This window comes from Mixophyes fleayi, chromosome 4 (assembly GCF_038048845.1).
Source record: "Mixophyes fleayi isolate aMixFle1 chromosome 4, aMixFle1.hap1, whole genome shotgun sequence".
NCBI classification, from domain to species: Eukaryota; Metazoa; Chordata; class Amphibia; order Anura; family Limnodynastidae; genus Mixophyes; species Mixophyes fleayi.
In genome coordinates, this window is record NC_134405.1 from 197,499,028 (window position 1) to 197,516,987 (window position 17,960).

At 38.1% G+C, this 17,960-nt stretch overlaps 1 protein-coding gene across 2 annotated transcripts in view; it reads right to left on the reverse strand.

Moving 5' to 3' along the window:
• Positions 1–4,634: 4,634 nt before the first annotated feature.
• SLC38A4 (solute carrier family 38 member 4) overlaps positions 4,635–17,960 on the reverse strand; it is an 88,830-nt gene continuing 75,504 nt past the window's right edge. For both annotated transcript variants that reach the window (XM_075209088.1, XM_075209086.1), the window contains exons 14-16: positions 12,227–12,371; positions 9,715–9,812; positions 4,635–8,583 (exon numbers count right to left, since the gene is read on the reverse strand). In XM_075209088.1, the coding sequence (XP_075065189.1) occupies positions 8,482–8,583; positions 9,715–9,812; positions 12,227–12,371 (345 nt within the window). In that variant the 3' untranslated portion in view covers positions 4,635–8,481. The remainder of the gene's footprint in view (positions 8,584–9,714; positions 9,813–12,226; positions 12,372–17,960) is intronic.

Sequence of the window (17,960 nt, forward strand, 5' to 3'; positions counted from 1 at the left end):
ATCCTTCTTTTTGACGAAGAAGAACCCAGCTCCAGCGGGAGAGGTGGAAGGTCGAATGAACCCACGCTGGAGATTCTCCTGTATGTACTCAGATGTGGCTTGAGTTTCAGGTAACGAGAGAGGATAGACCCGACCCCTGGGAGGAGTCTTGCCAGGTAGAAGGTCGATCGGACAATCCCAAGAACGATGAGGAGGAAGACGTTCAGACTGAGCTTTATCAAACACGTCGGCAAATGAAGCATACTGAGGAGGGAGTCCCGGGGAGGAAGATGAGATGGAAGATCGCTGTACTTTAAGAGGAATAACTTGAGAGAGACAACGATGGTGACATTCAGACCCCCAAGACGTAACTTGAGGGGTGCGCCAGTCAATCTGGGGAGAGTGACATTGAAGCCATGGAAGGCCTAAGACAATCGGACTTGTCGTAACTGGAAGAATTAAAAACGAAATTTCTTCATGGTGTAGTACACCAATCTGAAGGGTTACTGGAGACGTACTCTGGGTGATGAGACCATTGATGAGACGTGATCCATCTATAGCCGTCACAGTAATGGGTGTTTTTAAAGTGATCACTGGTAGGGACCATTGATTCACTAGTGATTTAGAAATGAAATTTCCTGCTGCTCCGGAATCAATCAATGCCTGTGACTCAAAGGATTTGGTAGCAAAGGAAATCGTAACATCGAAAGCGCAGACTTTAGATTTCATAGACAATGGAGAGGACTCCAGGGACCCTAACTTTACCTCTCCAGAACTAGTTAGGGCCTGGCATTTCCCGATCTCTTAGGGCAAGAACTGAGCATATGTGTGGAATCAGCACAATAGATACAGAGTCTATTCTTTACTCTTCGTTTCCTCTCTTCTAAAGATAATTTGGAACGTCCTATCTCCATGGGAATCACAGAAGGTGAAACTGGACGAAATTGAGGGTTTAAACGAAGAGGTGCTTTAGCAGAAGTTGTTTTCTCAGATTCTCTTTCACGAAATCTCATGTCTACACGATGGCAAAGAGAGATCAAATCTTCTAGTGACGAAGGAAGCTCTTGGGTAGTCAGTGCATCTTTAATTTTATCGGAGAGCCCCTGCCAGAAGGCGGCAACTAATGCTTCAGTATTCCACTGAAGTTCAGAGGCTAAGATCCTAAATTGAATGACATACTGTCCTACTGTATGGGAGCCTTGTCGCAAACGAAGAATGCTGGAAGCAGCGGAGGTCACACGACCTGGTTCATCGAACACACTTCGGAACGTGGAAATGAATTTGGCACTATCTTGTAGAATTGGATCGTTTCTTTCCCACAGAGGGGAGGCCCAAGCCAGGGCTTGTCCAGAAAACAATGAGATAAGATAGGCCACTCTGGAACGATGGGTAGAAAAATTTTGAGGTTGGAGTTCAAAATGGACTGAACATTGGTTAAGGAAACCTCTACAAGTTTTGGGGTCCCCGTCATATTTTGACGGAGTAGGCAGGTGAAGCGTAGGAGCTGTAGACACCTGGGATGGCACTGGGGAAACGGAGGAAAGCACAGGAGCTTCAATATTAGCTGTAACAGTCTGTCCAGATGTTCCTTGGGAGGTTAACGATTGGTAACATTGAAGTAACAGCTGTTGGCGAGCATCCTGTTGCTCCACACGGCTGACCAGATGCTGCAGCATCTCTTTAGCAGTAGGTTCCGTATCTGGGTCTGTCATGGCCTGATCTTACTGTCACGGGCACTAGGAGTCTTTACCCAGGGATCACCAGGTGATAGGCTTACCAGAGCAGTATAGGTGGTAATATGGTACTCTGGTAGCAGGGTGATCACGGAACAGGAAATAGCAGATGATGAGATGCTCAGGAAAGTCTATGACTAGCAGCACTGGCAATATGGAGGTAGTAATACACGAGGAACTGTATGGACAAAGGACACGTGAAGGTAGTCAGTGGTCTGCGGTAGCAAGTTGTACCACTGCTATAGTGAGGAGGAATGTCCAACAGAAACGAGGAGGTGATGAGAGTCAGCGGTCTGCGGATAGCAAGTTGTACCGCTGTCTGAGTGAAGGAATGGAATCCAAGTGGAGGTATCCGGGGAGTCAGTGGTCTGCGTTAGCAAGTTGTACCACTGCTATGTGAGAGGATACTGGAACAGGTGAAACTGTAAACAGGAGTCAGTGGTCTGCCACTAGCAAGTTGTACCACTGAATATATATGTGAGGAGGTGCACGGGGAGAGACTGCAACACAATATATACACGGGCACCTTGACTTTGATCCACAGTAATATGCACAATATAAATGTATAAATGACTGAACAACACTGCCAATATAGAAAGTCTCTTGAAGTAATCCAGCATGAGATAACACAGTCAATGATGGCAGTAGAGTCAGCAGATAGTACACTCCAGAGGAGAACCAACACAGTCCAGCAAGGTATGCAATACACAGCACAGTCAATGGGAAGTATGCATACCGTGGTTCAGGAGAAGGCAGTCAGACAGGAGTGCAGAGATACCTGAAGGGCAGGAGGCCAGCAGGATACAAGTCCCTGGATGGGTGAAGCGGATCAGCAGTAGATGGATGAGTAGCGCTGAGAAGTCACAGCAGCGGGTCTCTGCGGGAACACGGAGGTAACCAATAGCAACCAGCAGGTGCAGTAACGATGGGACCCCGGAGCAGAGTTGAACTGGAACAGATGATCACGGAGAGTAGCGGGTAGCAATAGTGGCAGCAGACTCAAGGAAACACGGTAGAGTTGACGAGGACTGAAGACTGAAGCGCACAGAGGCAGCGGATAGGAATCAGCTAGCAGTCACGATGATGAAACACAGACGAGTTGCAGGTTGAAGACTGTAGTGCACGGAGGCAGCGGATAGGAATCAGCCAAACAGTCACGATGATGAAACACAGACGAGTTGCAGGTTGAAGCCTGTAGTGCACGGAGGCAGCGGATAGGAATCAGCTGGCAGTCACAATCATGAACAGGTGAGTGGATGTGGTTGAAGCCTGTAGTGCACGGAGGCAGCGGATAGGCATCAGCTAACAGTCCCAATGATAAATGGTAGAGTTGAAGTGATTAGAAGACTGTAGTGCACGGAGGCAGCGGATAGGAATCAGCTCACAGTCACGATGATACAGTAGATGGTAGAAGTGGTATGGGAACCACAGTAGCAGAAGTGGTTTGGAAACCACAGAGGTAGAAGTGGTTTGGAAACCACAGGAATCAGCAGGGCTGAATAAACAAGGAAACACAGGAACACCTTCAGAGACTCATGGGGAATGAGACTCCAAGATCAGGCAACGTGGTGTTGACCACAGGTGCTTAATATAGGGAGGTTGCCTGATCTGCCAATTAAGTTAAAGGAACATACACTGAAGGTTTGGAAAGGGCTGCGCATGCGCAGTCCCTCAGGATAGAGGACGTCCACGGTTCCTAATAGTCCGGGAAGAAGCACTCACAGTCCGGTGAGTGACACTGCATTGACTCTATTTTCTTCCCTGATGCACAATAGAAGTGATTTGAGGCAGCTGTTGTGATGTAAAGCAGAATACATCAACATATACAGTTTATGAGCAAGTAAATTCACTATAGTAGTCTAATATCTATAGAAGCCTATTTACTGCTCTGTAATAAGGAGAAAGAGAGACAATACATAGAGGACAATGCCAATATCTTTCAGTGTTTGGTTTGTCTCAATAGCTATAGAACTATTGTATACAAACACAGATGAATATATTGGAATAATAGAGGGGGAAGGAACTGATTGGAGGTTGGACTATTTAAGCACTAGTCATTGGCTGTTCACCAACTGTTTTTGTGGGCCTCTGCTTTCCTTTGGAATCCTTTAATTTACCATTACCACACTAATCGACAGGTCTGCTTCATTCATATTCCTCCCATAGTCCATTTCCTTGGAGGCATGTTCATGGAAATCCCGCAGTTAGAGATCATTTGAACATCATTATTAGTAAGAACCACTGGCCTGGTAATAGGAATAGAGGGGTAACAGTGGTAGACCTGCTGTGGCTTCATTATGCTCCATGTTTCTTTCCATGTCTTTATTATTGCAAAAGCAACTGTAAGGCTTGTTTAGCAGTAAGCCTTCTAAATTTTGAAGCACTGTGTGGTTCTGGCGGTATTGGCTCAGATTATACACTGGGCCCCTTAGGTCTTTAGCTACATCACTGGATCCCAGTTTTGTCAATAAATGATATATGTCATTTACTAACGGCTGATTCATGTATATAATTGCCTGCAATGTTCCATGCGACATTCTCACCACACTCAGGTCTGTTTCACAAAACAACTGAATGTCATGATCCTTAACTATTCGGAGCATCAAACACCTGTCTACATTCAGTGCTTCCATAATTACAGGTGCAGTGAGGTAAAAATATGGGAAAATCTGAGTCTACACAAAAACAAAAAACAAAAACAGTTATTATTTGTTGGAAATTATGTTGCAGGACTCACAAAACCGTACTTTATGGCACCTGCTGCAAATTGTCATTATATTTCAAATATCTTCCATGGAAAAAGTGGCATTCAACAACATGGACATTAACATAAGCATTTTATTTTTTAGCCACTTAATAACTCAGCCAGGTATACCTTTCTAGTTACATTTAAAAGTACAGTCACAAAATAAGCACAACATCTTTGGTTAAAAAAAATGTTTTTATTACATATATTTTTTTCTTACTATAAAATATACCATGTCAAACTAGTATAGCAAAACATTGCAATTCCAATGTTAACAAAAATCCACCCAAATCAACCTGAAGCCTTTTATGTGCACTTTCTGAAGACAAGCCTACTACAACTAGTTGTTTTATTATGTCTTTGAAAAAATGAAATAACATTCAAGTTAATTAATTCTATATTTAATGTACGGTAAGTATTATAATGATTGTAATTGAAAAAATATACTATAAAACATTGTAAAATAAGTGAAATCTATGCAGAGAACCCATTAACAAAGTATAATCGCTACCCACGAGTTCTCAGGGACTTGTGCATTTACAGTACATAAACATTGGCACATCATTATATGTGAGAAGACATAGTCAACAATTTGTCTGAGGTATTTTTTTTTATAACAAGTACTATAACATATTCAGTACTAGAGATGATTATGTTATATTATTATACTACAACTTATCACATGTATGTGTTTGTTTTCAGAGTGGTAACAGATTTTTCTTAGCCATGATTGAAGCTTGTGATTGGTCCTCCCACTCACACTCCCTCCTGCATTGACATTTTTAAATGGCGAACCGCAAAGAGCGGCCCCCAGGGTTCCAACTGGAGGGGGGGGGGGTGTAGAGTAGAGGGTGGGATCATGTTATTAAAACGTTACAGTAGGTAGTAGTGTAGCTTTGAAACAGACCTTTCCTATAACCACTAAACAGATATATGAAAATACATTATACAATAAACAAACATATTTATATATACTGGGCATGATTCATTAAGGCAGGCAAAACAAATACATTGTGCGTTTTTTTAAAAACGTACATAAATTGAGCATACGCGTGTCTGGATCTGAAGAAACGTCTCTTGTTGAATACGGGCCTAGGTATGCACTTGCCGTATTGAGTCAGACACAATACACTGCAGTATACGTACAATACATATGTGGAATATAAAGTTCCAGCAGAATGCACAGGAAAAAAAAATAGCATTCAATTTTTGTCCCCTATTAATAATATAGTAATTAATTAAATAATATTAAAAAAAAAGTTCTCTTTTTTCCTTTCCTGTTTTCCCCATGAAATACATTATCGGTATGTTATTAATGTCTACTGTACATAGAATGAATTTTTACAATTGCTCTTCATTGCAAACACAAGTTCGAGCTTCACTACGCATAAGGGCATGCGCTTGACCTTTCCATGCCCTTATTGTATGTTATCTACGTGCATATTCCCCTTCCGCTCCCTATTCCGCCCATGAAATCGTAGGCTGTCATAAGTGTCCTTTGCATTAGATAATGTATTGGATGGTCTTGCGCTCACTGGCGTATAGTTCGGTTCTAGGCATACGCATTGTGATTTTGCAAAACATGGCACATATCGGCATTTACGTTCCTTAATGAATCAGGCCCTCTGGGGAGTATTCAATTGTTCGTCCGGACCTCAGAAAAACTCGCGCTCTAAAACTATTACCGGTAATATGGTAATATTGCACGTAAAAAACGTTCATACGGTAATTTTATTGTATTAACAGTAATAGTTTTAGAGCGCCAGTTTTTCTGAGGTCCGGACGAACAATTGAATACCCCCCTCTGTCTGTTACAGATATGTGTAATCTCTATCACCTCTTTACAGCATGGAGATACAGTGGTGAAGGATCTAGAGGGCTGGTACCAAGTATTTATAAGAGTTTCTCACAACTACAGATAACCTGTATGCATACTCAGAGCATTTACTTAATGTCTGTACTGTTGTATTCAAAGCCGTCTTTTTTACTTAGTAGACAGTGAACAATAAATGACACCTCAATGAAAATACATATGATGCAGTGTTAAAATAAAAATGTTTACCACATAGGAAAACCAAGGGCAGGGCCTACATAAACACGTAGCAGCTTTTAGCAACTTTAAGACAAAAGGAAGACAGTACATGGATAGGGTCTAAAAGTTTTACAAGATATTTAGGTTATAATATAATGGTACATTCGGGACAATTTGTTTACTCAGACTACGCTACTGATGTGTTTCATTTTCAGCTCTGCATTAGATATACACTTTAAATACACATGGTATCACAGTTCCAATGTACACAATAAAATTATTATTATTTTAAACAGATAACATGAGAAATGAGAAATTCACACTTCATAAATCTGAGTTCACCCAACAGCAAAAAATAATATGTATGCTAAAATCACTACGAAAGCTGAATAAAACTAAGATTTAGATGGAAATTGTGAAGGTATTATATATTACACATAAATATATTTTTTCAAACCAGTTTTTTGTACTGAGCATAGTTATAGCATACACAGTGCCCAGAGGCTGGCTGGCAGCCTATTAGGAACATTTTAAAGTAAAAAAAAAATGCAAGTAGTTCAGTGACCCTTCCCAATGTAGCCCACTACGGGACCCCTGCTCCCCAGCCCAGCCTGCACCTGACGGTACCATTCAATAATATATCCATAAGTGCTCTCCATACACTTCTCTGTGTGGAAGACAGTCATACATTGAATAGATATTGCTAAGAGACAATTCCAAAATAAACAAGAACCCAATACCCCTAAATAGTTTAGCACTAGTTAAGAAATAACAGTTTATGCAGCATGTTGGGAAATATTCCATAATAAACTGACACTTTGTGGTTATCATATTTCTACTTTGGAAAAATTAGGCCGAAAAATAAACATACCATATATTATATATTACTCCCTTTTTAAGTTGGACTGCTTTATAAGTAAAGGTGCATGTTATGCCTTAATTTATTTTAATAGTTACCTTAGGAAATTAACTTAGCCTGTGTTTAAGTATTGTATAAAGTGTCTAATACATTACATGTAAAAAATAACTTAAAAGCAGAATGATTTTCATAAATGTATTTTGAGTGCGCTATCCAGATTTGTACAATGTTGATGTTTTTTGAAAGGTTATAGAGATTGGGACAGTACTCTAACAAATATAAGAAAAATCAGCATACGACTCACATTACTTTATTGAAGAAAATCATTATATAAGTATGTAGACCTTATAAGTGAAATATTTGTCAGGGCAAACTGTCTCACTACAATATCATTTTCAGCACAGCTATGATAATCATGCTTATGGAGTTTGTCTTCCTGCCTGGATAATGTCACAAGCATCCATGAGCTAGTTAATACAACTGAGTGCTACTGTTTTCCAAGATGGGTCCAGCCATGATGCCTGGAAAGGAATGCATCATGGGAACTGGGGGAGTCCAAGGGCTTGAAACGCCTCCTATATTCTAAGTAAATGGGACTAAAAGGCTCCATAACACAAAATATTTCCTTTAAAATGCCCCTTTAACAAATAAGGTGGTAAGTCCGTTTTATATTTAACTAGAACTAAAAGCTCTAAAAAAAAATAATCTGTTATTATACTAAACAACATAAAAAGTCCATTATGGCTAATGAATTATGGTTGATTTCTCAAAATCAGACTCCGCAAAAGACACATGCAGTGAAGGCAGTAACAATACAGTTATGGCACATTCTGTCCATCAATATCCTCCAATGAGAGCAGAAATTAAAATGATCTAATCCAACAGCTTCTCCTCTTTGATTTGTACCAAACCTCTCCAGAGAGCATCTACTCCATTGTAATACTTCTAATAATATAAACATGTTAATGCATAAATAACAAACCCTTGTACAAAAAAATATTTTGTAAATCACATGTTGGTACAAACAGCAGTCTTTGGATTGATCTAGCATTTTCTGTTAGAGGAATTCCAGCCATCCACACTGGCATCAAACCACAGGCACACATAGAGTATGCTTTGAGCATTCCAAGGGTTAATGGTGTTTGGAAGAAGGTGGGTTGTGGATCCAGTCAGATATAAGAAGCGACATACTTCCAATCATAAATATAAAACCAACAATAAGGAATACAAGAGCCTATGAGAGAAAACATAAATAATGTCGTCAATTATTCACAACTTACGTAATAAATATAATAAATACATATTGCATTCATATACTGTAGAAAGAAAGGGTTGCTAATTTACTTAGCAATATAATATTTTGAATTTATTTTGCAAAGGAAACCTAAATATCACAGTAACAAAAGTAACCAAAGGTAAAATAGTACCCTCTACTGTTGTGAATTTCTTATAGCATGGTTATCATACAGTCCTTCCATTGTTCCAGGAGTTATGACTAATCATAAAAAAAGTTCTGTGTGTACATTCCTTGGGTGTGTTGCACAGTTTCATCAAGTCTGAACACAGTTAATAGGCTTGAAAAGGAGCCTGTGCATTTATAAACTTATTGCAAAATCGGAAGTCGTATGACTGGAAACAGCATGTGTTTATTAAATATTGTTTATATTCTGTGAGCCAAATCCAATAGACAGGGTAGTATGGCAGGGCCGTAACTAGGGTTGTGCGATAGGGGGCGACTGGTCAGGGCGCAACGCTGAAGGGGGGGGGGGTGCAATTTAGGACTAATTTAAGTTAGTTTGGTTAAAATTGAGGGCTGGGGGGGGGGGGGGGGGGGGGCGACATTTCTCTTTCTCGCCCCAGGCGCTAGAATTATTAGTTATGGCTCTGTAGTATGGTAAAATAAGTAATCTATAAAATGGAGTCATGGAGATATAACATTGTGTTCACTGTGTGGAGCGCTTTATTGTATAGATTCGCATAGAAAAACATGTTTTTTTCCTCACACTAGAAATCCATACCTACAATATTCTGAACTAGTTCAATTTACATTACAGCACATATACAGTAAAACCTGAACACTGTGACTTCTAATTATAATTAAGTCATGTGTCTGCAATATCTTTAAAAGGAGCAAAGCTCCCTCTGCTGGTAAGATAGTGAAATTCTTAAATACAGTAATGTTCAATATACAGTATGATGTATTAAGTGTAGTTACTGCTAAATACATTTTACCTGCCACTGGAAACCTTATAAAAATGGCATAGGATTAGCATGATAAAACATCAGTTTACCATGGTAGTTCATTATTTCACCATTGCTATGCCATTTTGTAAGGATAGTTTTATTTTTGTGTCAATAACCTTACCCCAATTTTCTGTGGTGACCGGAACGGTTCCTTTTTCACTATTCGTAAATAAAAAGCAGCTGGAAGAATAAAGATCAACATCGTTGCTGCAGACGCTCCTATAGTGAAAGGGAAATCCCCAAATTAGATCTTGAGTTTTTTGTACTATTGATGTCTACTTTATGTCTTTACTGAGATTTGATAAACAATCCCAAAAATACATTTACTTAATTTATATTATGCTTGAATAAAATATACTTGATCACTTGATCTGTTTGTTGTAGCTTTTATCATTTCCTTTTTGTAAATCAATACATATTAAGGAAAAAAAGTGTTTTAACACATGTAGACAGAAAAAGGTACAACTGACGCACAAGGCAATACATATGCCTTGAGGAGTACCCATATGCTGACTTTCATATAAATACATGTATTTACCCTGATTTATGATTGGAGCTTAGCTCGAGATGACCAAGAGAAATGCAATTTCTATTGGGTCCATCATACCTGGTACCCGATAATAATAATAATAATAACAAAAGTACTACGTTTTGTACCCTATAACATGAGCCTGCATGCTGCTTTATGATGTTTTGTGGCAATACCAGATGAATTCATAAAATAGTTGGGAAGGAGGCTTTTTCGGATGTATATGATGGCTATATGAGTATATGAAAAGGCCACATATATTAGGGCAGTGTTAGCCAACCTACATCTCTCAAGCCGCATGTGGCTCGTTGAGTTTAAAACTGTAGCTTCTGGCTGGCTGGCTAAGAGTATTACAAAGCCAGAGTCACAGACAGAGCAGCCGCAGGGGAGGAGGAGGAGAGTGTGTAGTGTGCTCTCCCTCCTTCCTCGCCAGCGTTTGTGTGCAAAGTGTGACAGTTAAGTAAGGGGCTTTAAGAGGCATGTATGGGGCATAGCCCGAGGACCAGTGGTCGAAGTGGCAGCATGAGAATTTAAAACTTATGGAAAATGTAAGGAAATGGAATTTCACAATCAAAGCAGTTAGAGAAGTGGCGTTATGGTATACCATTGTATTCTAGCCCACTTCATCCACTGCCAAGAAAAGCAAGGGTATGTTCAAGTAAATGGAAATGAGATAGATGTATACGTATATACGTCTGTCAGGAAGCTCCTGCAGACGATGGAATGCTGGTGCAGGGATATATGATGATGATGATGACGACCAACAGCACTAGATAGCCTCTGCTGATCAGCTAAATGCATCTTGACCCTTTTCACTGATAGGACTTCATTCATGCTATGCTATATTATATGAAGTAACGGTCATCTATACTTAAATACTTAATTGATATTTACATTTCCCATTTAAATTTCAAAGGGGAAAAAACATGGTTGTATTTAATTATAGTTTATATGGAAATTGTTATTTTCTTTTGGTATCCTTTCACTTTTATGCTATTGTGGGGTGTAAGTAAATACACTTGTTACTCCTGACGTAATCCTGGCGTATATGTTACTGATGTACAACCAGGGCCGGATTAAGTGAATGGAGGCCCCTGGGCTAAGGGGGCCTCCATTCCCCCGTGAGGGCCCCCCTGTGATCCGAGCCGCCCCCTCCCCCCCCGTGAGCTGAGTCGCCCCCCTCCCCCAAGGCACTTACCTCCTTCTCCTTACATTGCAGTCCTTCCCCGACGCGCTGTATGCTCCTTACTGAGGAGATCTTATGAGAGTGAGACTCATGAGATCTCCTCAGTAAGGAGACTAGGGAAGGACTGCAGTGAAAGTGCTCAGCAGCATTGATCGGGCCTTGGGCGCCCCCGACCGATCAATAATGCTGCTGAGCATTTTCAAGGGCCCCTTGGATGCCCGAGGCCCCTGGGCTGTAGCCCAGTTAGACCTCAGGTTAATCCGGCCCTGTGTACAACAGGAAGCATCTTGAACTGTGCCTGACTGAGCACATGCATATAAATGTCAACATATTGGTCCACCTCTATATGAGCCCCATTATGTGCATGTTTTTGCCACAGAGATCAATGATTCCTGTGAGCATTCTTCCCAGCTTCTGTTACTCATTAGTGCTCTGAAAACACAATAGAATAGAATATAACCGATTCAAGATTACTTTGTGACCATTTATTAATAATGATTAATATATTCTATGATTAGTAATAATAATAATAAATAATCCTATAGTATTACATAATTAATTTGGACAGTTCATTTGAATTTTAAGTTTGTTTTCCTCTGAAAAAAAATGACTTTTCACAATTTTCTTTAGCAAAAATGCTTTTTCATGTTTTGAAAATAGCGTGTAAAACGTGAGCATGCAGTAATATATGAAGATGTCAGCTGTGAAATGTACACTGATTATTTCCCGGCTTTATAAACAGACCCACCAACAAGATAAATTATAAAACAGCTACTTGTGGACTAAATAATGTCACAGAATATAAAATAACTATATAACTATATGTGTTCAAATTTGCATAAACTGTCAAGGTTATATTTAGCCAAAATCAGAGGTCAATGCACACACTGTAAACAGAATATAATTGTAACAACATACCTATGAATCCAAAGATATCCTTGATAGTGGGCACAAATATAACAAGAGTGTTATTTAGGGCCAGGAGAACAAATGCTATCAAAAAATGCCTGAGCAAATTAAACGGCCTTCCAGGAAATAACAATGCAGTGATTGAAGTACGGATCTGAAAATGTAAAAACATTTTTAATGTCATTATATATACATACATTATATATTTATAACAATGTATATATATATATATATATATATATATATATATATATATATATATATATATATATATATATATATATATATATATATATATATATATATATATATATACATATATACACACACATGGAACTTCTACACATTGGAGCACCATGTCTAAACTATACTAAGTTATTTATAAAAATTACCCCTGTCCCCACATTGCCCCTGACATTTCTCTTCTTTGTAACATAAATCACTAGCAGGCTATAAGAAAAAGCTTGCCAATCGCCATTTTTCATTGGCTTGTTTCTTTAGGCTGCTAATAATGATTTATATCTATGCAAAGTGTCATGTAACTACCATGGCAACCACAGTCACATGGCACAAAATGTGATGAGCAGAAAGGTTTTGGCACGCCCTGCTGAGCTCAGTTTGTACTGTAAAATCCTCCGTTTGCTTCTCCCCCATCTGCTATCACATGATATGCTGAGAGTCTGTGAGTGACTGGCAGCCATACTGGTCTACTCTCAGATAGAGTTTTAAAAGCATATAATGATTTGTAGGAATTCAGTTAATAAAAATGACTATCAGATGCATGCTTACAAGGTGCACAGGTTGCTATTTAAAGGAAAAAAGTCTATGTGGGATTGTTGCTTTAAGCAGTTATTTACTTTTCTTCTTTTATGGTTTTTGCAGTTTTTTGGATATTTGATTTTCCAGAAAAAATATTTAATATTTATATATAACCAAATGTTATTAACTGGAAACGTAAAGCATACATTCTCAACTAATTCAATTGTGGCCTCTGGTGACAATGACTTATATTTCATAATAACTTAAGAAGACAAGTAAATTATAGCTCTCACTTTTCATGAATGTATATTTTCATACAGATGTTTTAAAACGTATAAAAAGGTAAAGTAAACACACCAGATTTGTAGCTAGGATATATAGAATGTTTCCTTTAAGTTACTGGTTTGAAAGAATATTTTTGATATTACTTATGGCATATTACATAAAAAAAACCTCTGACAAATAAATCTATATTATAATATGAAAAATTTGAAACATAGTAAAAAAATATGCTGAAAATGATGCTCAGCAAAATTTCAATGCACACCAATAAAAAATAACACAAAGTGCAAAAGAGATTATTATTATAAAACGTGACTGTAAATTAAATTTACAGACAGCTGTAGTAGAGGGCACAGCTTCCTATTTCCTGAGCATGCCCAGTAACACAGAAAGGGCTCGGAGTGTAGGAGCAGATGGCTAAAGAAACATTGCCTTGCAAACAAATATGTTCTAAACATTAAGAACAAAGATTCAGCTGTATATATTACAAGCATACTAAACATTCTTTACTCAACTACTGGTGGGATGTATGTACGAAACAAAATGTAAGCTTTCAAATCAGTAGCTAAAGGAAAGTAGGTGAAAGTTCACAAGTGGTTAGTGCTATATTAAATTACTGTGACGAACGTTCTGGGTGTGGAGAGGAAGTTGTTATTACCTGCATAATCATAATTAGCTTGCATTGTAAAATGAAACTGATGTAGGTGCAGCGTGTTATTTATCAATGAAATTGAAGTAACTTGTTTAGTGGTGTTAGTCATATATTTTTATGGATATTGCCATAAACCTTTCTTGAAGCAATGTTCCCATGTCATCTATAGATTGTTTCAAATAAAACATATTGGCATTCATTTTGTAAGAAGAAAAATGACATTTGCACTTTGTTCTAATTATCCCTATTTTTTGTAGGCTGCCTTCTACGTTAATTATTTAGTCACTAACTTAATTCCTGTTTGGATAACAATATCTACAGAATACACTTAAAGATAAAACAAATATATAATGCAAAATTCTGAAGAGCATGATATAACAAATAAATTATTTGAAAGCCTCTATATTTTTTTAATTTAAAAACTATCAATGTATATAACATTTAAAATGTGTATGTTGATAGTAGCTTATAATAATAATAATAATAATAATAATAATAATAATAATAATAATAATAATAACAACAACAACAACATCATACTTGTCTACTCTACCGGAATTCCCTGGAGGCTCGCGAATTTCGGGGAGTCCTCACGGACTCCTGTAAGAGTAGGCAAAGCTCCCGCATTTCACGGCAGTGAATTGCATCTTTAAGCTCCGCCCTCCATTCAATGCCATGAATTTCTCCTTTTTATAGTGGGGGTGGGGGACTATGGTGACGCGACAATGTTGAAATGATTTGCAGAGGCTTAACTGAAGAATGGAGATTAGGGTGCACATTGCGTGGAAAAGGTGGACCATATAGATGCACAGGTACTAAACAAAGCATATTGCATCTGTGCTTCATAAATGACTTATATGTGCATCTGTGAAAATCAATCTCTCAGACTAGTATTAAATATATTAATGAATATACTAATAAAATGTTGCATTGATCTTGAAAAACATGACTATAAAATGACGATATATTACTATTAGCTGGTCATAAAACAATTACTATCAAGTTCTAATGCCATTAAGGGTAATATGAACGCACGTGTTCAGGGCAATATTTAGCTAAAAGTAACAAGATCATAAATCGTTATCACAAATGAGGGTTACAACGTCCTTGCAAGTTCCGTCAACTATAAATTGAGTTAATAACAATAAATGAAAGTGTGCGGCCACCTGTTTCCTGTTTGTCTCAGCAATGCTTTCTCTTCCATTGTTTTGAGCATTTCATTTCAGGTTACACCACCATTAGTCACAATAAACCTGCACACAGGTTATGAGCACTGAGTAGCAAGTTAACAAACAGCTTAATTAGAGATCTCTAAAGGAGACCTGAACAGACACAGCCGTGAAATCAGTGCTCTCTCCAAAAAAATGACAACATTGGAGAAATTGAAAATGTCACTGTAGGGGAGTGAATGGCATGGCAGAAGCTCCTGCTAGTTTTAATCTCCGAAATGGTGGGGGTCTTGGACATTGCACAATTACCTTTCTGCTAGTTGGGTATGGGGGACTAACATTACAGATGGACACCTTTAAAAAAACATTGATAAATATGAAGTATTATGTGACCTGTTCTGAGCATAACACCATAAATGTTAATTATTTATTATTATTACCATTTTATTTATATAGCACCAATAATTCCGCAGTCCCTGATTGGGGCTTACAGTCTAAATTCCCTAACACACACAGACACACGCACAGACTAGGGTCAATTTGTTAGCAGCCAATTTACCTACCAGTATGTTTTTGGAGTGTGGGAGGAAACTGGAGCACCCGGAGGAAACCCACGCAAACATGGAGAGAACATACAAACTCCTCACAGATAAGGCCATTGTTGGGAATTGAACTCATGACCCCAGTGCTTTGAGGCAGAAGTGCTAACCACTTAGCCACCGTGCTGCCCCAATTATTTATTATTTTATGCTCTAGGAATCCAGTAGGTGTTATATGAGTTCACATTTTTCAAAGTTCCTGAATCTAATGCCATTCTGTGTACTGCAGCAACATTAACACTGTGGGTCTGATGCTCAGCTGGACGTACACGTGTTTGCGTAGCGTAAAATCTTCAAATTTGTACTGAGCATGCCCACAAAACAAGCTGAACGCATAAGCATATATGAGTATTTGCTTGCATCTGACTCTGATGTAGGTTGAGTACAGTAAGGGCATGTTCACGTAATAGTGAACAGATTTAGACCCACACTGAGAAACATATAAGCCTGTCAGTAGCCGTATTAAATACAGGTGCCTGACAGCAGGTGCATATACGCGATGGTAATGACGGTCACCAGCACTGGGTAGACACTTTTTAATGGCTCATTGATCATGCATATATTATATGATTTTGTGTGCATATTTTAACAATTGTTTTTTATTCATACATGAGGAGAGTTATACCTGCTGAATTTGTTGTTTTAATATTTTATTCCAAACTTATAGTGAATGCTATCAAAAGAAAAGTTTAAAATATTGGGTGTAAGTGTATATGAGGTACGCCTGACGTAAACCAAGTTAAAACGCTTCTGGTGCAGAGGTGCACACATCTTGCGATTCGTCCAACTTTTTGCACGAATCACAACATATTCGTACAATTGCTTTTTTTTGTGAACACATTTTACATATGTGTTTTTCAGCATCAGCCCCAGTGTGCTTAGCTGCATCAGCTGCTACACAGGTGGTGGGCGGTTTGGGTGTGTACAGTGCCAAAAGGTGAATGTACAAAAGAATACATTCTGTTTATATCAAACAATACTGCATGAACATGGTTAAGTAAAGTATGGTACAGGCAAGTCACTATTATTTTTTTAATGCACAAATCGTATATATTTTATTTAAACATATGTTCACTGTAATACAAATATTACGAGTCAGTGCCTAACATGGCTAGCTAAGCTTTTTCATTTGGCTTTGTATTCTTTTGTATTGTGTATTTTCTGAATGTGTACATTACATTTTTTTGCAGAGAAGAATCTTAAAAAGCTGGTTTTTTTTTCATTCTTAGGTATTTATGTATGACTAAGTTATTTATGACCATGGTAGAAGGGAGATGGATAATCACAGTGTCAGATACAAAGGACAGAGATTCTCAATACACGCCCAGGCAGCATACACAGGCCTGATTGTGCATGTATAAATAAGTCAAAATAAATTGCATTTTGAATGTATTATTTTGAAGCATCTAGGATACAATGTGTGTCCTTTTATTAATGGTTCTGTTTAATTTGTGAGAATGATAGAATCAACAAACGACAATGTATTAATATACAGATACAGTAAGCCCATCACCTTGGAATGTGTATGTGTAATAAATATTCTTTGTGAAAATGTCTAGAGGCAATTTCAGTTGCTGACAATGTTTATCCAGAGGGACAGGTAAGACATGTTCTGTTATAGTCACTAAATATTTATGAATACGTTCCTAAATAGCTACCCATATAAAATGTATTTCTTTTCATAATTCTCCTATGGTCACAGCAAGTCGTCATTGTTCTATACAACAATATTAAATTATCATTATTGTAAACATTAAATCGCAAATTAGAATATCATGTCAATTATAACATGTTTCTACAACTTTGAAGTGTTGCACCATGTCTGCCATTGATAGAAGCAGGAAAAAGAGAACTTCTATTGATACCCTTTAATAGCCAACTGAATAGATTTGAATTGGAAACATTTAAATCTACTTAGGTCTCCTCTTCTGGCATGATACAGTATGCAATCTGTAATGTGCCAATATATCACATGTGTGATGTAAAGTATTGCACAAATATAGATGCACATATATACTATTGATCAGCAGTTCTGCAAAGAATTGACACGTGAGTTAGGGATGCAAACTCCTGGTTCAGTTCATACATAGGTGAGAGGTAACGATCACTTGATGATGGCAAAGTCTTTTAAAATGTTAAACGGTCTTTACATACTTGCCAGAGACTCCTGGGTTTTGGGGAGCTCTCCCAGACTCCTGGAAGAGTAGACCACCCTCCCCGATCCTGCCCTGACTTGCGAAGTGGGAGAGGCAGGGCCTTCAATACGCATTTGCTGCAAATTG